This window comes from Euprymna scolopes, chromosome 11 (assembly GCF_053919585.1).
Source record: "Euprymna scolopes isolate OS-2025 chromosome 11, ASM5391958v1, whole genome shotgun sequence".
NCBI classification, from domain to species: Eukaryota; Metazoa; Mollusca; class Cephalopoda; order Sepiida; family Sepiolidae; genus Euprymna; species Euprymna scolopes.
Genome location: NC_136492.1, coordinates 44,676,114 through 44,696,710, shown reverse-complemented (window position 1 = coordinate 44,696,710; position 20,597 = coordinate 44,676,114). Strand labels below are relative to the sequence as shown.

Sequence of the window (20,597 nt, the reverse complement as noted above, 5' to 3'; positions counted from 1 at the left end):
TTTCTTGCCTTGTGTCTACTTTTTTCATTTTACGGCCTATTGGCACTTCACCTTTTGACCCTCTGCAACAAGTCAAGTAAAACATGTAAGGATGAAATTGAAAGAAAGAAGAATAAATAATGATGTGGTCAAAAATAGGTTAGTTTGGACGTCAATTTCTAAAGGTTGTTAAACCAAATATGATCACACTAGTGATGATGAATTGATATATATATATATATATATATATATATATATATATAAAATCGTATTATTAATATCTGCTATATGTGTTCTCTTATTTAATTATTAGGTTGACAAGAATCTTGCGGAATTTTTAATTTTGATTTTAAACAATGTATTTTCAAATAGGTTTTCATTATAATACCTTTACTTTATATCTTTTTAAAGAGCATTTAAATCGTTTAAATTACGATTGTTTTAAAATAATTATGTCTTCGTTTTTTTAGAATGTTGAATACAAGATAGAAAAAAAGCAAATTTACACAATTTTCTTATTTCAATTCAAGCTAGGCACAAAAGCTGCTGAAACAGCTCACAATATCAATGAAGCATTTGGCCCGAAAGTGGTTCAGAAACCACTACTGAATGCATAGCGTAATGATGGTTTAAGAAATTTTGTGGTGGCAATGAGAGTCTTGAAGATGATGAACACAGTGATTGGCCATCGAATGTTGACAACAATCAATTAAAAACCATCAAATGTTGACAACAATCAATTAAAAACCTTAGTCAAAGCCAATCCACGCACAACTGCTCAAGAACTTGCTTCTGAATTAGACGTAACATCTACAATGATTTCCAACGATTTGAGAGATAACTTGATAAATGGGTGCCTCACGAATTAAACAACAACCAAAAGAAATGCTGTTATGAAGTGTCATCTTCCCTTCTTTTACACAAAAACGACCCGTTTCTCAATCGGGTTGTGACTTGTGACGAAAAAGTGGGTTCTTTAAGACAACCAGTGATACTCAGCTCAGTTGTTAGATGTTGATGAAGCTCCACAACACTTCCCAAAGCCAGAGTTGTACCAAAAGAAGGTTATGCTGACTGTTTGGTGATCTGTGACCAGTCTCATCCATTATAGATTTTTTGAATGCAGGTGAAACCATTATGGCAGGGAAGTACTGTCAACAAATCGATGAAATGCATCAGAAACTTCGACAACAACACTCAGCATTAGTCAACAGAAAAGGCCCAATTCCCCTTCATAACAATGCCTGACTGCGCATTGCTAAACTGACCCTGTTGGGCTACGAAATTCATCCACCATACTCTTCAGACCTCACGCCTACCAACTACCACTTTTTCAAGCATCTCGATAACTTTCTGTGTGAGAAATGCTTCAAATATCTAAGCGATATCAAAAACGCTTTCAGCAACTTCATCACCACCAGAACGCAAGATTTTTACGCTACTGAAATAAATACACTTGTTTTGCATTGGCAAATGTGTGTTGATACTGATGGTGCATATTTTGATCAATAAGCTTTTGTTTGAGTCGAGATATGTTCATCTGAATTTAAAAGTTTAAAACCACAAAAACTTTCTTGTCAACCTGATAACATTAAGAGCAAGATATTTCTATATCTGAGCATTTTTCATTTGGACAATTCTTTTCCCAAATTTTTGACAGCATTATTGGTTAAATTTTATTCTAATAAAAGCAAAGAAAAACCCAAATGCCATGTTTAATTTATTCTTTTTACAAGCAGGAAAATCCAACACTGCTCGGGATTGAACAAGGATCACTGGTATGTGCAATGTTTTCATTATGCTCATAACAGCATTTTTACTGTCCCCTCCTTCTGTTTAATCCCCTGACATATTTGGAAGAAGCTGAAATGTTAAAAATCACTGTAAAAATTGGATATACACATTTGAAGTTTGAAGTTTTGTCACTATGGGTCACATAGATTTTCACATAGATCATGTAGATATTTGGCAGAGAGGTGTAGCAATTGCATGAGGATTTATTTTGTTTAAATGTACACACAGTATTATACATTAAATGATTTGGTTTCGTGCATGCACACTTGAGCCCAGACTGTTAACTGTGCAGATATTATGATACTTCTGTGCAGAAGCAAGACGATTTTTAGCATAAAAAAAAAACATGCAAGATCAGTTCCGGTTTTGATAAGATGCTATCCTTGCCTTTTTACTATAAATAGAACGAAACTTGAGGATTCAGTATTCTTTTATCAACAAAAGTCAGCCTATGGAATAATTCTTGTATTGTTCCAAATTTCCAGTGAATAAAAGTTGATACTTATTTAGTTTTGGAAATATGATCTTATTTATGGAAGATGTTGACTCTTTTTCTTGTTCAATATTCAAATTAAATTCTTCATCCCAACTTTCTTCCTAACCAATCAATCACATTCTTCATCTAAAAACCTAAAGAAGGTAACCCCGAAAGATAGATAAATATGCAGCCTTAAAAAGAGACATTTTGATTTCACAGAACCACACAATTTTTTTTTATGAAAAATGATGTTACTTCGCCAACTTCATCATGGAGCAGTGGTTAGTGAGGCCGCGTCGTAAGTTTCAGGTTTTACGTTCACATAACATACTATTTTTTTTCCAATTAAAAAAAAAAAAAGTTTTAACATTTAAACAGAGTTATTTATATGATTTTTCTGTTTGTTTTATCCCTTCTTTTATTTCTTCATCAGGTAATCATGCTATTTTTATGCCTGGCTCTTGCTCAATATCCTTACTATGCCACCTCTCCACACCCGGGCAACGCTGAGTCCCCTTCGCTAGTATAATAGATAAGTGGTGATACATCAGTTAAAAAAAAAAAAAAAAAAAGATGCCAGATTTTAAAATTTATAATTTTATGAATTAAACTAATTTCTTAAAAAATTTTTAACCTTAAAACAAACAAATACGCTCTAGCAGTGCAAGATGGAATGAGATATTCTAATATCTCATTCCATCTTGTACGGCAAGAATGTATTTGTTTGTTTTAAGGTAATTTTTTTTTTAAGAAATTAGTTTAATTCATCTTTGAATTAATCAATTTTCTTTGAGTACAATTTTTGTGTTGATTACTTTTGCTGGAAGATACTATGAAATAATATGTCTTTCTTTGATAGCACAGCTAAATAAGAATCACAAATTGATGCTCTCTTTCACTTTTAAAAACGTTAGTCATGCTTTTTCCGCAATCTGAAAAAAAAAAACTTGTTGAGAGATCATTTAATACCTACTGAAGCAATATTACTATATTGAATACCTACTTGGACGGAACTTTATGCTTAGCCTTGGCAGACATAATGAACTAGAACCGATAGGGTAGTTGAAATAGTCTTGACTTACTTTATTGCCACGATAAAAAGGCAGTCTTTTTCAGGCATGTAGAATATCAGTGTGAGAAAGAACAAGTACATGCTTGAATGAGAGTATTTATACATATTGATTACATGCAACCATTCATAAAAAAATGGTCTTAATGGAAAGTGACAGAAAATATTTCAGCACTTAAAGGGCTAAGATCATTGATTGTTAGAGATCAGTATTGATTTGAGAAAAGTTTACTTTGTGATAAAAATCTAGTAGCAAGCACATTGTTTCCACTAAAAGCGACCATCTTTTCCTCTTTTTAATTTTATTCCTTCCTTAGCATTTGATACATTCTTCCAATGTTTAACCAAAAAAAAAAAAAAAGAAACTGCAGTTTTCTTCAAAGCTGCCATAAAAATGGCTATACTTCTGCTATGCAAAATTTCAGATGAAAATGACATTGAAGAAAGGTATCATCATGATATTTGAGTAGTAGCAAGTCATCTGATAGGGATCAAATACCCAAGAATATTTCATTATTGTAATCTATCAAGACAAGGCTGAAATCAGAAAATAGAACACACAATGTTCACTCCATGCTTTTATTACTTGTATTCGATGTGGCTGAACCAATCGTCAACGGTAATAGAAAAGAGACTCATTTCTTTTTCTGAAGCGATGCCAGTCAAGATGAAAATAACTTCTCATATAACTATGGTCTAAAATGCTACCAGAGGCAAAATAAGTTGCTCCTTTGTACGTAAACGCTAAAAAAATTAGCACAAGCCTGTTTGTGTGCAGTCTGTAGAATTCTATGCAGCCAAAAAGAATGAAAAAATAAAAATAAAAAGTCTGTCTTATTTTTATATGCTTGTGATATTGTCACTTTATAAGCAAATGAGATGCTCCCAGTTGGATATAAAAAGGATGATTTTTCAGAAACTGAGTTAATTTTGGATTTGGATGTCAGAGTATAATCAACTAGTCGAATTCGAATATGTACATATTCCTACTAACAACCACCCATCCATCCATAACTATCCCTGACAAAGATATCAGGTTGGAAAGAAATTCGTTTTTGTCCAACACATTTCATGTGAATCATTCACATTACACTAGTTTTAATTTCCCTCATTTTCTATGACTTCTGTCTGACAATCTTCTTGATGCTTTCTTCTAAAAAATTCTTTGATTTTTGAGAGAAAAACAAATTTGGGTAATTTTTTAGTTGATTGTCATTTTCATAAATTTTATTGCTAATGTAATTCTGCAAGGACTGGAAAAGATGGTAGTTGGATGGAGCAATATCAAGTGAATAAGGCGGATGAAGCAAAACTTCTCAATTGTAATTCCTGACTTTTTCCTGAGTGACTCTTGCTGTGTGAGGTTTCATGTTATGTTGAAGAACTACACCTTTCCTATTAAGTAATTCTGACCATTTTCTTAATAAAGCAGTTTTGGATCACCCAGCTGTGAACAATATTTTACTGCTGTGTTTGTTTGATTATGCTTTAGTAATTTATAATGAATCAGTCCTCTCATGTCCTACCATAAAAGAGAGCATAACCTTTGTTGGTTTCAGTCTAAATATTGTCTTCTGCATTGGGTTTTCTTGTAAAGAACCCATTTTTTATCACAATTCTTTGCAAAAATGGTTCTTGATTCCTAGAAAGCAAAGATCTTTGATTGTGTTAAGTGTCGGTCAAATCGTAAGGAACTCAGTGCCCAAGTTTTTTTAAATTTTTCCTAACACGTGGAAGCATAAAATAATTGTAGTATGAATTTTATTGATTCTTGAGCTAATTCTCTGCTGATAAACTTTGGATTGGCTTCCACAGGCATTTTTAATGGTGTCTTCATCAACTGATTTTGGCCTTCTCGAACGTTGCCGATCTGACAGGTTAAAGTTTCCAGAAGAATATTTTGCAAACCACCGTTGACATTTTTGATCATTCCAAACATTCATAACAGTTCCAATATTCCTTGTAACTTCTGCAGTTGAGTTTCCTTTTTGAATTCATAGAGCATACAATGTCTCAGATGTTACTCACAAATATCTATCTTTTGATGGCTGAGACAGTTAAACTGAATATTTTCCCACTAATTACTGTACCTGAAAGGTAAAGCAAGATATTAAGACACCAATTCACCAAAAAAAAAAAAAAAAAAAAAATCTAGAACTGTGTTAAACTTAAGAGGCTGCAAAATGATTAAGTAAAAAAACGATATTACTCTCTTTTCAACCTGGTATATTGTTATATTTTCATATATCAGTGTGTTGTTATTCTTTAAAACACAGCAGAAATACAGCAGTATTCAGAAAACAGATTTTGAACACATGTTTGAATACATTCAGTATTCTCAATGATTTTAGGCAAAACAGAGCCGAGAGCAAACAGATAATGAAATACCAAGGTCTTATGTACAACATGAAAAAAACCCCAAAAAACTGGAATTTTAGGAAAATCTCAATCATTCCAGTAATTATAGTAGCAACAAAACTCCTGAAAAAGAATTTCAAAAACTACCTGGCAAATATACTCAGTGAACCAAGTGCAAGAGGGAGACAAACAATTGCACTTTAAGGGATGGTTAGAATCTTAAAAAGATCTCTTGGTTTGAATGTACGAGATAACAGGTGAATGTCTGGCATCCAGTAGGATGATCCATCCCTAATTAGAACAAAATAAGAAAAGTTAAAATAGAAAACAAAATAAAAGTAAATTAGGTTTAAGAATATTTTTTTTTTTAGATGAGGACTGATAATTGAATATTCCCATGATTTCAACAAATGTAATTTCTGTTCTCCTTCAGATTTATTTTGCCAAATGTGAAAACTTTCAAATAAATTTGTATTGACCTTTTTTGGTTAAAGCATTTCATTTGAAAACTTTTTTTCTCTATTATTTTCAGTGAATACTAACTTTTTTTTTTGTTTGTTTACAAACAATAATGCAAAACAAATGAGGGAAATACATTAAATTTTCTTTTTTCTTTTATAAAACACACAAAACATTTTAAATAGGTAAGAAAAAAAAAATCTTAACAAATAATCAAATGTTTATTATTGTGACTAAATTCACATGATGTACGAAATACCTGAATACAAACTTCTCTTTACATGCAATAAAATAGGAAGAGGCAGTAAGATTTTATTTGTTTTTTTTAATCGTTTATTGGCTTTGTGGGAGAGACAAGAGAGAGGGAAAGAGTATTATACAGAACATGGTAAAAAATAACAGTGCTACATGAAAACTGGCTTTTTTTTGCTAAAAGCACATCGTTGCAAACCTATTTACCATAAAACAAAATTTATTTTTTGTTCTTTTTTTTTTAATAAAATACACAAAAAAGTTAATGTATTTTCTTTAAGTATTTTTTCGCTTTGGATAATTTGTTTTTTTTAAAACTATGTTCCACCTTTCTGCTTTCTCTTGAAACATTAAGTATCATTTCTCGTAAATGTAGTTTAAGTAGTTGATACCTGTCATTAGTTTATTCAGTAAATTGTGTAATACCAAAAATGACATACGCAAAAACATTTTTCTACTGCACTAATTATATATATATATATATATGTGTGTGTATGTGTGTGTGTGTGTTAATTTCGTGAATTTTTTTAAATTTTTTTTTTTTTTATCAAAATAATAATAGTTCTGAATCAAAAAGAAAAAACAAATAGTGGACAAAAAAAAATGCATTTTTTTAAAAATTGTAAAACTTATTAAAAATTCCAGCAGTTGAAAATGAGTGAAAAAAAAAACAAAAAAACAAGTCAATTAAATTCCTTTAAAATAATGTGAAATTTAGTATTATTAAAAATTACTTTTTTTTTTTTTTTAATATAAAATGATTCCAATTCCGAATTAAAAAAAATAATGTACTTAAATATTAGTTATTGTCAATAGCAACAACAAATGCAGCTGATAATTCAACATCTCCTTTTAGTTCTAAAATATATATCCAGTTCGTTTTAAAATATATTGCTGTGTTTGTATTTAATATAAAAAAAATGTTTTTCATCAAATGAAACAATTTGTGAAAACGAAAGGCAACAAAAAGGAAAAGTCATCAAATTATCAGACGTCAACAAATTTAAATATTTCATTTTTTTTGTTGGGGGAGGGGGGGGGGGGTAAATCCAATGCTGATATGCAAAAAAAAAAAAAAAGTTGCTTTCCTTTCTTGCCACCTTAAAAAAATATTCTAACAAAACAAATTTTAGTTGATATCAAAAATGGCAGTCATCATGAAAATAGAGAAAAAAAGGACCCTTAATTTTCCACTTAATGCCTACAATGAAGGAATTGAAAGTATTTGGTGGAAATGAACATTTCCTTATTCATGAATGTTTTTTCTTCTCCAGCCCCTAAAAAGAGGGTTAGCTGTATAATAAGGCCATTGAAGGTTAATAGAAGCAATGGGTTTTGGCAGTCTCTATTTTTTCGGTTTCGCACGGTTCATTGTGGTTAGCATCAAACTAATATAAGAGGTCAGGAGGTCATCCATCTTGTAACCCTGAAAAACAAACAAACAAAATGTATATTTACATAGTAAGGTAAACAAGGGAACTTAGAATTAAACATTGATTTGGTTATAATTAACTTTAAACATTCAAAATGAAATATTTTTCAAACTATTAAATTACATGGAAAACCTCATCAGTATGCCCTGTATTTAAGAATTCTGGTGATCGGTCATCTTCCTCTAAGTACAGACCAATTAGTCTCTTGTGTGTCATGAGTAAGTTGCTGGAATCTGTTAAACAGGGAAGTAGTCAACCACCTCAGCAAAAATAAACTTCTTAATGACATGCAATATGGTTTCCGTTCTGCTAGATCTACAGCAGATGTGTTGACGGTTATATCTCATAGGATTAGTGAATCTCTCGACGGAGGCTTCCTTTCTAGGGCAATTGCTTGACATGTCAAAGGCTTTTAATAGGGTATGGCATAAAGGTCTACTTCATAAAAATATCCAGCTATGGTATAGCTGAAAATGTCTTCTCAATCATTAAATCATTTCTCTCTGATAAATTCATAAGAGTAGTAGTTGATGGGCAGAAATCAGAAGCTCTCAGTATTAATGCTGGAGTCCCTCAGGGGTCCATCCTGGGCCTAACTATCTTCCTGATCTACATTAATGATCTTCCAAATAATATCCAAAGATCATTCATTGACATTTATGCTTACAACACTACCATCTATGGCAATACATCAAAGGCAGTAAATGACAAAGTTCTCTCTGACTCTCTCTCCTCTGATCTTGAGCACATGTTACAATGGTTGATTTTGTTTTACGGCATATCAACCTTTTTCAGGTTATTTAATGCCGAATCTAATGATTTTGAGGAACAATTTTTTAATGGAGTATATTTGTTTTTTAAGTTGGATTCTATTTAACCCATAGTTGGGACCCTAACAGGTACTACCACTCTGGGTCAGAGTGGACCTGGGAGCAATGGCAATTAAAGGGTGGTTCCACACTCCCCAAGGCCCGCAAGCTGGGGCCTAACCATCGGATATAGTTTTAGGTCATATCCAGGACCGTTGTATAAAGGGTTCTTTTTTTTTTTTTTTAATTTTTTTTATAAAGGCCAATCTTTTTTTAGATATGAGAGTATGGTGTGGGTATTGTTTTTATCATATAACTCTTTAATATTGTTTTCTTTGTAGAATCGATTTCTTACTGTTACAAAATCAGTACATTCAATTAATATGTGTTTGATTGTGAGTGGTGTTTGACAAGGTATACAGATTGGTTGGCTTTCTTTTTTTAGGAGATATGAGTGGGTTAAGTGAGTATGGCCTATTTTTATTCTTGTTAGTTTGACTTCTTTTCTGTTTAATTTCGTGTTTTGTTCTTGTTTTTTGATTTTTGGCATGATTTTGTGAAGTTTGTTGTTAAGGTGTTCATTCCAGTAGGTTTGCCATTTCTCTGTTGTATATGCGTTGATACGTCTTTTTAGATCTATGTATGGAATTTTAAAATTTGCATCGATTGTGAGATTTAAGGCATTTTTTGCCGCTGAATCTGCTAATTCATTACCTTTAATACCGGAATGGCTCGGTATCCAACAAAAAATGATTTCTTTTTTATTGTTTAGTTCAATTAATTTTTGGAGTAATTTTGCGATTAGGGGGTTGTCCATCTTTTTATTTTTAATCGCTTTTAGAGTAGATTGGGAGTCTGAAAGGATTATAAATTTGTTTTTTTTTGTTATTGGAGGCGATTTTGAGAACTAGGATTAGAGCATGTATTTCAGCACTGAAGATTGAGGTTTCTTTTGGGAGGTTTGATTGTTTTTTTATTGATTTATTGAGTATTGCTGCACTGGCTGTTGTGTTATTTTGTTTAGACCCATCTGTATAGATGTGTGTGTGGTCTGGATACTTTTCTTTGATTTTATCGCGATCATCATGATAAGTTATTGGATGAGTATGTTTCTTTTCATATTTACTTAAACTTAGGTCGATATTAGGGGATACGATTTTCCAGGGAGGGGTTTTGAGTAGGGCAGTTTCGTGAATTTTAGTTATGGGTAGATTTTCTTCTTTGTAAATCGATTTTATTGTAAGTCCAAAGGTTTTGATTGCATTTTCTTTTTGGTCCAAAAGGTCTTTACGGTTTGGATTTAAAGTGCTATTGTGTGCTGGGTTTGTGGGGTTGGCTGTAAATTTTGTGTAGTATTTTAGACCAAGGTTTTCATTTCTAAGCATTGGAGGAGTTTCATGTGCTTCTGTATACAGGCTTTCTACAGGGGAGGTTGGAAATGCTCCTAGTGCTAGTCTTAGTCCGGAGTGGCATATTGTGTTGAGGGTCTTTAGATATGACTTTCTGGTAGATTGATCTATGAAGCTACCATAATGTATTTTTGATCTAATTAATGCTCTATATAGTTTGAGTAGTGTGTTCTTGTCAGCTCCCCAATCTGTATGGGCGATAACTCATAGGAGTTATAATGCTTTATTACATTTGGTTTTGATATGATTGATTTGTGGAATGAAATTTAGCTTTTTGTCAAAAATGATTTCCAGGTGCTTGTGTTCATTTACGAATGGAATTCTTTCGCCTTCAATCTGTAAGGTTGGGTCAGGGTGGAGTTTGCGTTGGTTACAGAAATGGATGCATTTTGTTTTAGTTTTGAAGAATTTTAAACCATTTTTAGTTGCCCATTTATTAATTTTATTTATGTTATTTTGTAGTTTTCTTTCAATAGTGTAAGTGTATTTAGATCTGTAGCTGATTGAGCAGTCATCTACATATAAGGAGCTATGTATATCAGGAGAGAGTTCTTTTATAATGTTATTGATTTTTATGTTAAAGATAGTTGTTGATAATATGCTGCCTTGGGGCACTCCTTGATTTTGTGGGTCTGATAAAGTCGAGTCTATGCGAACTTGGAAAGACCTGTCTGTTAGGAAGTTTTTTATGAATTCAGGTAGTCTGCCTCTTAGTCCAATGTTGTGGGGATCTTTTATGATACCATGTTTCCAGGTAGTTTCATATGCTTTCTCAAGATCGAAAAAAAAACAGATGTTACGTGTTCCTTATTGATAAAAGCTTCTCTGATGTAATTTTCGAGATTAGTGATGTGGTCTATACATCCTCGATTTTTTTGGTATCCACACTGGATTTTAGAAATTATTTTGTTGTCATCTAGATACCATATAAGACGGTAGTTAATCATTCTTTCGAACGTTTTGCATAGGTAGCTCGTGAGAGCTATTAGTCTGTAGTTTTCTGGGTTTGATGTATCTTTTCCCAGTCTGGGTATTGGTATTATTGTTGCATTTTTCCATGAAGTTGGGAAATCTTTTGTTTCCCATATTTTATTATAAATTTTGAGAAGGAGTTTTAATGATTCGGGCGGAATTTTTTTAAGGAAGCTGTAGTGCACTTCATCTGGTCCTACAGCTGAGTTATGGGATTTTTCTATGGTGGTTTCTAGTTCATTCAGTGAGAAGATTTCATTGTAAGGCTCTTGGGTTTTGGAGTTAAAGTTTATTTTGTACTTTTCTTCATGTTTCTTAAGTATTTAAAATTGTCTATTGTAGTGTTTTGATGATGAATTTTCGGCAAAGGTTTTAGCTAGTGTGTTAGCAATATCTTTTTTATCAGTTATTTTCTGTTTATTTGTGAGAAGGTGTTTGATTGGATTCAGATTATATTTTCCAGTTATTTTCTTAATCATTTCCTAAACGGTTTTGGGTTTAGTGGTGATGTTGATTTTGTTGACAAATTGTTGCCAGCAGGATCTTTTGGATTCTTTAATTGTTTTTTGAGTTTTAGCTCTTTGGTGTTTGTATTCTATTAAGTTGTTGGTTGTGGGTTGTTTTTTTAAATTTTCTTAAGGTTGCCATTCTCTGTCTAATGGCTGTTTTACATTCTGGATTGAACCATGTTTTTGTTTTTTTTTCCCCAGGAGGAGAATTTTTGGGCATGCATTTTTTGGCTATTGTTATGAGTACTTCCGTGAATTCTTCTATTGTTTGGATTTGATGTTTTGTTAACTTTAGTGAACAAAGTTCTTTAAATTCGGCTCAGTTGGCTTTGTTTGTGTTCCACCTGGGTATGTGGTTTTGGATGGAGTTACTGTAATTGATTATAATAGGGAAGTGATCACTTCCACAGGGTTCTTCGTAAGTGCTCCATGTATAATCCAAGAAGCTTGATGGATCACACATGGTAAGATCAATGGCACTAGTTAATCCGTTTGTTGGATTTAAGTATGTGGGATTTTTTTGATTGAGAAGGCACAAGTTATTTTTGTTAATTAGTTGTTCAATTTTATTTCCTTTTGAGTTTGTGACTTTGCATCCCCATAACGTACTGTGGCAGTTAAAGTCACCTAGAAGAATGAATGGTGAAGGTACTTATTTTATTAACTTTTCTAGTTCATTTTCATTTATTGGTTCATGAGGAGGGAGGTATATTGAGCAGATTGTGATTGTTTTGTGTAATGTGACTTGAGTTGTAATTGCTTGGAGATTTGTTTTGACAGAGAAATTGCTTTGAGGTATGTTATTCCTTACAAGAATTGAGGTGCCTCTATTAGCACAAAGGCCTGTGTTATGGAAATAGTTGTATTGTTCATAGTTTGGTGTTTTAAAATGGTTATTGTTTTTTTTTAGGAAGGTTTCTTGTAAGCAGACAATGGCTGGGTTGAAGAGTGAGATAAGTATAAGAAGTTCATTATAGTTAGATCTTATTCCATGACAATTCCATTGGATAATTGTGTTGTGTTCTATCCATGAGGTTATTTAGTTTTCCTCTATTTCCATCTTTTTAAAAGTAGAGGATTTATCTTTTATTGGAATTTGTGCCTTTGGTGAAGTGTTTTGCTGCGTTTTTTTTTTGTTTGGATTTGGATCTGGACGTCGATCTGGATCTTGCTGGAGATGTTGCTGTTTTGGCTTCTTGTTCATTTTTTCCCACTTAATTACTTGTGTTTGGTTTCGTTTTTTTTATCTAGGGTGTTTTCGGTTTCCATTTTTTCTAGAATTTGGAATCTATTTTGAGTGTCTATTGTTTGGTTTTCTTTTCTGGAACGTTCTTTATTTGTTGTTTTATCAATTTATTAATTTTTGGTTGTTGTTTTGTTGGTTTCTGTGATAATTTTTTTAATTTTAATGGGTCTGTTGTGGATGGAATATTATTTTCTTTGTTTGGATTTGTTATTTCTATTTTGTTTCCCAGATTTGAGTATTTTTCTTTTAAGCTATTTTGAAATTCTGGCCATTCTTTAATATTTAATGTAATCAGTTTGTTTATCAGCTCCCTATATTGATCATGTATTTCATTATGTTGGTATGGTTTAGTTGTCTTTTTTGTTGTCTCAGCATATATGTTGTCTTTCATGTACGTCTCAACTATTTTTCTGGCTTCTGGAAAGGTTGTGTTTTTTTTGTACTTTACTTCTATAATTTCTCTTTCTTTTTTATATGTTTTGCATATTTTAGAGAGTTAGCGCATTTATCCTCATTTATGCATTTTTCTTCGGGTGGTCAGGCTCTTTGTTGCCACATTTTCCGCATATTTTTATTCTTTTACAGGCTTCTTTATGATGTCCATATTTTTGGCAATGGAAACATCTTAATGGAGCTGGGATATATTGGTCTACTTTTACATTTAAGTAGCCAATTTTTATTTCTTTAGGTATTGTTGGTTTGTTAAACGTCAATATGTATGTGTTGGTTGTTATTTTATTGTTTCTTTTTATGTTTATGCAGATGTGGTTGATTACTCCTTGTTTTTCTAATTCGGTTTTTATTTCTTCTTCAGTTGCTAGCGAAAGTTCATAATTCGAACTACTCCTTTCAAAGTGTTTAGTGTTTTATGGGGAAAGACTTTGCACTTTTGAGTAGAGATTGAGCATCTCTAAGATTGGTTATCTCAACTAGTAGATTTCCATCTTTTGTTTTTTTTGATCATTTTTGGTTTACTTTTTGTGGATAATGTCTTTTCTATTAGAAAAGGTGATAAATTTCCAATTTTTTTATTTTCGATTAATTCAATAACCAAGAATCGTGGGAAGTTTCCTTCGTCTATAGTTGGAACGGTTTTTCTAGTTTTGAATTTTTGTTCTTCATCTGAGCTTGAGAGGTCAGAGTTGGAGGAATGGTTTCTTTTAAGGGTTTTGAGGGGGATGCATTTGTTTTTATCAGCCATGGATTTTGGGATTTATTTTTCATCAACCATGCTCCCTACCCACCTCGAAGTCCAAAATTGGGGCATAGTAAGGGGGAAACCCATTCGCCTTGACCATGTCGTGGCTACGTGGAGGATATACTCTTTTGGTAAGAAGTTCTCAAGCACTATATTTTCTGTTCAATATGTCCTCAAAAATACATTTGTTCAGATGGAGTGTTGAGTTCTGGTCCTTCTAATTGATTGACCCTTGCCACCACCTTCTAGCACTTACTTGGTTTGCCTATTTTTTGTAGTGGGGGAAGAAAAATTTAAAAAAGATGGGAGTACCTTTAAGTTTCGTTCTTTGTTGTGGTAGTTGGTACTTTGGGTGTAAGTGCTAGGGCTTGGCGTGACTGGTCGATTGGTCGGATCAGGCCTCTCCGACTGCCCGTCTAGCTGAAGTAAGGGCCGAAGTAATGTGTTCCAGTGCCAAGACTTTTATGCACCCAGGTCTAGGTTAGCTCAATCACCAGGATCACGTCCTAAGGCATTATGGGTAGCAACCCATGGCTAACTGGTTGCCCCATTGAGGGATTTTTACCCTCTGCAGGGGGGCAGTTGGCTTATTCTAGTGCCCTACCAACAGGGCAAAAAAAAAAAATGGAGGGGGAGAGAGGGGGGCCGACGGGGTTAGGAAATAGGGAAGGAAAAGGAAAGGAGAGGGGAAGAGGGTTGTTGTTTTTGTTTTTGCAGAACATAATTAAGTTTTACAAAAGAGAATAGAAAACAAAAACAGAAAATCGATGTAGGTGCATTTTGTCTCAAGAAGCCAATAGACAGCCTGATCTGGTAGCACCAGATGTTACAATGGGGAAAGCAGTGGCTGGTTACTTTTAATGCATCTAAAACCAAGCTCCTATCTTTACATCATCACTGCTTTGGCATCAATTGAAATGACTAGCTCTCGACTTAGGGAGGCTGCATGTTTTAACAAGCTTCTGGGCTTGACCTTTACTCCTGATCTGAAATGGAACACATACATCAAATCGATTGCCAAAGTCGCTGGAAAAATGGTGGGATCCTTCTACCGCTCCAGTAGATATATCACTCCTGATGCAATTCTCTACCTATATAAAAACCAGGTATGTCCAATGATGGAGTACTGTTGCCACATCTGGGCAGGAGCTGCTAGAAGCAGCTTATCCTGTCTTGACAGTTCAAAATAGACTTCGTAGCTTAGTGGGGGTGCTCTTTTCTCTTCCCTGTAACCTCTTTCCCACAGAAGAGACGTTGCGAGCCTGTCTCTGCTTTATCGTTATTTTCATGACAAGTGTTCATCTGAGCTTCAATTTATGGTCTCCCCTCTTCAAACTTTCACGAAAAACACTCATCTAGCCAAAACCACTATCAATAATTTCCCACATTCTTTATCTGTACCTAAACCTAAATGCAAATTCCATCAACAAAGCTTCTTTCTTAGAACTGCACGCCTGTAGACCTCTCTTCCATTTGCCTGCTTTCCAGCTGACAACAATCAAGTTCTTGATGAACCATCCCCTGTAAGTAATCCAATTTACAAAATTTCCACTACTTATGTATACCCATTAACTCTTATCCTTGAGTGGCCTCTGGGCCTTGATAAGTGGTGACTCCTTTGTAAAAAAAAAAAAAATTCAAAATGAAATATTTTTCAAACTATTAAATTACATTTATAGAAAAAGGTAACTTTTCCTTCACACTACACATGTTTGAATTCAATTTTTAAAAACTTCAGCTAATATATTCCTGATAGTTTTTGTTTTTGTTGATTCATTTGTTTTTTCATCTTTTGCGTTGGTTGGTGAATTGGCATTTTAGTTGCGGTCACTTTGATTTTCTGTTTTCTTTTAGCTTTCAATTTGAAGCCTTTGATTATATCTTCCATATGCTGAAATCTGAAATCCTGGAAAACCTATCCCTAAACGTTTTAATTTCTTGGATATCGTTCAGTGAAATTTATTTTGGAGTGTGAGTGAAAAGGAAATTAAAATAGGGTTTAAATAATAAAAAAGTTGTTTGGGCGAAATGGCGAAACCCTACTGAAAGACATTTCATTCTAAATAATTTTGGGTGACTGAAATGGGAATACATTTTTGTTATTTTTAATTAGGAATGTGAGTAGCCAATAGAAAAAGGTTAAAATCAAGATTAGTTTCACAACCTTGACATCCAATTCTCCTCCCTGTGTGTGTATGCATGGCAGCAGACAAATTAACTCCTAAATAAGTCAAATTAGTTTCAATCAAGAAAGTCAAAATTAAAAGAAAGCCACAGAGTGCACAGGTGGATGGAAGGAGATAGAAAGTCATTCCTTGATAAAATAAACAGCATTTAATTTCCTTACACCTCCTCCATCATGAATCGTTTGAAATCTTTGCCTATTTGGCAAAATTAATATTTTCAGTTTTCAGAGAGAACTGTTATGAGAGGGACAGAGAGAAAATAGAAAAAAATAGGAAAGGTGAAAGAAAGATAAAGTGAGAGATAGAAAGGAAAAAAAAAAGAGACAAAGAGAAATAAAATTCATTCAAACAGCGATGGAACTGAGGCTGTAACAATTTAACAAAAATCAGATTTTAAGCAAAAAGTGTAACCATTGGAAAGTAAAAATTTTAATGGAAATTTGCTTTTTCTGAATAAAAAAACAAGAATTCCATTAAAAGGCAGAGAACTTGCATCTATGCTTGATGGAATTTAGTGAAAAAAAGTTCTCTTTTCTTACCAGTTGTGTTTCACAAAGGAGTTTGCTTCCTCGAATAAGATTGCCGATTGTCATGTGGAAATAACTGTTTCCACTACTCCAGTTGGAAATTTTTGTAAATGGATGGGTTGCTAGCACATCCTAGGTGGAAGAAAAAAATAAAGAAATTTGGTTCAGTTGTATTTGAAATTAAGAATCCATTGAAAGTTTTAAGTAGATTGATTTATTTGCATTATCTGGTCGGTTTTTAATAAGGGAAAAATCCAGCTTTTTAAAACAGGACACTTTGAGTTAGGATTAAAAAATGCCTTGTTCTAGGACAGAAAATATGCAGCATGGAATCAGAACAAATACTACATTTTGCTTCTAACCAAAAGATCAGGGAGTGACATTTTTGTAATGATAAAAAAATATGACAGGATAAATGTAATGAACAAACTTTACAAAAACACATTAAAAACAATCTATCTAAATTAATCATACATTATAGCGTTGCCTAGAATATATATTCCAAAATTAATAATGATCAATTAATTATGTGTGTGTGTGTGAGGACAACTCTCAACCTATATACTCAACAAATTTTTGATCTATAGACACCATGTGGTATATAGGATAATCAAACATGTGGAAAACTTTAATTGGTTTTATCCAGAAAAAAGGGCTGCTAAGGGCTCAAAATTTAACATTTTTAGTTAGGGAGTCATTGGATTTTTATTTGTTTGTCGACTGGTTCATGACTGCGCATATGCGAATCGTTCACATGACACTTTCTTATGTTAAAAAATGTTATGCGTTATGTTAAAAAATGTTATGCGTTATGTTAAGAATAAGTAGATTTGAAAACACTTTTTAAAGATTGTAGCAAGCTGGCTTAATGGCTATAATATTTGATTCACTGTCTTTAGGTTTTGATTTCGATCTCAGTTTGAGTATTTTTTTTTCCTACACGAAGTGAACTGTTTAGAAAAAACGTAATACTCGCATGCACATGTCTCAGTTTCTTTTCATTTTTATTATGCTACATTTAATACCAGGCAATGCTCGATACATCTGCTAGTATATAACGTGAAAGAAAAGGTGAGATCTCACCACTATGCTATGACGCAAGAGGAAGTGAAAAAGCATTCAAATTTATTGATGTCAATCAAAAAGTTGACTTGAAGTTAAGAATCACGCAAGCACAGAAATGAAGTTTGGCTGCAGGGCGAACAAATACACAAAAAGATGGAATCGCATGAATTTTATAAAAGTCAATCAAAAGAAATGTAGAGATGACATCTGTTCGCAAATTATAATCTAGCGAGTATATAAAAAGTTCTCCAAAATAGTAACCACTTTGATTCCCCCTCCCCTCTCCCACCCGAAAAAAGCCTTTCTTGGACATACAAAAATGCGCGCACCACTTTTGCCTTTTATATATATATATATATATATATATATATATATATATATATATATATTCTGTGAAGTAAAAATATAGAATTCTTAGACAAAAAATTTATTGTTTCAAACAAGGAATACAAGAAATTTAAAGGAAATAACTTTAAATTTCTTGTTTGAAACAAATTTCTTGTCTAAAAAAATATATATTTTTACTTCACAAAATTTAACTATAAATTCTACAATTATTATACTCTCCCCTACTTTTTTTTAAATAAATTTATTTTGATGGTAAATTCATTTTTTCACTGTTGTATCTCTCTCTTTCTATATATATATATATATATATATATATATATATATATATATACCAAACAATGAGATGAGTTTAGTCAAATTAATCTTGTCGTTTACAGTCTCATAAAATATTGTTGATAGGAAATATTTTATATAAGACAATCCCAGCCAAATAAAATAGCTCCATACACAAGATAGAATAAATAATATAAATTAAATAGATCACGTTTTTTGAGGTGCAATCTAGGTTTTTTTTAATTTTGAATGTTTGTATGGGGTTCGTAAATGTGTATGTGTTTCCCTCTAATATTATGTTGCAGACTCCACATCGTTGTTTGTTGCATTTTGTAACTCCTTTTGTTGCGTCTTGATTGAGTTTGGATGAGGTAAGAATGCGTTTTAGGTTTTTGGGTTGGCGTTTGCTTTTTATTATTTTTGTTGTTTTAAGGAAGTTGTTTAGTTTGCTGTTTTGGTTAAGTAGGATGAGGTTTTTCGTTATCTCTGTAAAAAGCTGTGGGTTGTTTGTGTTGTGTGTGGAGACGTATGTTAGGATTTGTTCTTTGTTTCGTTCTTTAGGGGTTCTCAAATCTTCTGTTGGTATATTTGTCGCAAGTTGGATCCCTTTGTCTATAAGTTGTGATGGGTATTTTCTTTTTCTTAAATTTATTCGTAGTTCCTCGAGTCGGATTTTCCGAAGGTTATTGTCCGTGATTATGGTGCAGATTCTACGTGCTAGGGTGTAGGGAATTGATTTTATGCAGCTTTTAGGGTGGTGACTTTTAAAGTGTAGGTATTGTTGGGTGTCTGTAGGTTTGCAGTAAATGTCTGTGATAATGTTAGTATTTTCTTTTTCTCTGTAATGTAATGTAATTGTTCATGAACCCACCCGTGTGCCCGACAATGACGGCCAGTATGCGAGTCTACTAGAGCTTTTTCTCACAACTTGCCCTGAACTATGTTCAGTTTCTGTTCCGTCTCCTCTTGGATCTTCCGACCACTCTGTTGTATCAATTAAGATAAAAATGAAATGTAATAAGTCCCCAGACGTACCTCTCCATCGTACAGTATATCGATACACTAAGGCTGACTGGGATAGCTTCCATACATTTATATCGAATCTACCTCTGTGTTCTATGTTTAAAAAGGATGTGTCCTCTATAGTATCAGACCTGACGGAATAGTTAATTGTAGGTATAGACCGTTTCATACCCTCAAAAAAGTTCCAGCAAAAACCTAACAGTCAGCCATGGTTCTCTCCAGAATGTGCTGCTGCCATTGCGTACAGAAATCACTTTTTCCACTGCTTCCAACGTAATAGATGTATGGAAACTAAAGCCGCTTTCAGGACTGCCAGCAACCATTGTAAGAAAGTAATAAAGAATGCAAGAGAGTTGTATGCTCAATCTGCCAAGTCCAAAGTAGCTGAGCAGGGGCTTGGTTCCCACCAATTTTGGAAAATAGCCAACAGAATCCTGAACAGAAGCGTGTGCTCTATCCCAACTATCATCAATGGATCTGAGGTAATCTCGTCAACATCAGACAAAGCCAAACTCTTTGCCAAGAACTTTGCAGCTAATTCTACGATTTGCGACCAAGACCGCCAACCCCCAATATTTCCTCCTGTATCAGAAAACACGCTATGTAGACATAATACATATATCTGTACGTGATGTTGCCAAGCTAATCAAAAACCTTGATTCCAGTAAAGCAACTGGCCCTGACGGTATTCCAATTATAGTACTCAAAAAACTTTAACCAGAACTAGCGCCCATACTTACAAAACTGTTTAAACGTTGTCTTAAGAAGAATAGCTTCCCATCACCCTGGAAAATCTCATCAGTATGCCCTGTATTTAAGAATTCAGGTGATCGCTCATCCCCCTCTCAGTACAGGCCAATAAGTCTCCTGTACGTCATGAGTAAGTTGCTGGAATCTGTGTTAAATACAGAAGTAATCAACCATCTCAACAGAAATTACCTTCTTAGTGACACTCAATATGGTTTCCGATCTGCTAGATCTACAGCAGATGTGCTTACAGTTATATCTCATAGGATTAGCAAATCTCTCAACGGAGGCAACCTTTCTAGGGCAATTGCTCTTAACATATCTAAGGCCTTTGATAGGGTATGGCATAAAGGTTTACTTCACAAGATCTCTAGCTATGGTATAGCTGGAAATATCTTCTGAATTATTAAATCATTTCTTTCTGATAGGTTCATAATAGTAGTAGTTGAGGGGCAAAAATCAG

At 33.3% G+C, this 20,597-nt stretch overlaps 1 protein-coding gene across 1 annotated transcript in view; it reads right to left on the bottom strand.

Annotated features, from left to right (window-relative positions):
- Positions 1 to 6,339: 6,339 nt before the first annotated feature.
- The window catches only part of LOC145287848 (myosin-VIIa-like), a 534,923-nt gene continuing 520,665 nt past the window's right edge, over positions 6,340 to 20,597 (bottom strand). The window contains exons 49-50 of the mRNA XM_080135723.1: positions 16,691 to 16,810; positions 6,340 to 7,815 (exon numbers count right to left, since the gene is read on the bottom strand). Coding sequence (XP_079991849.1) covers positions 7,735 to 7,815; positions 16,691 to 16,810 — 201 coding nt within the window. The 3' untranslated portion in view covers positions 6,340 to 7,734. The remainder of the gene's footprint in view (positions 7,816 to 16,690; positions 16,811 to 20,597) is intronic.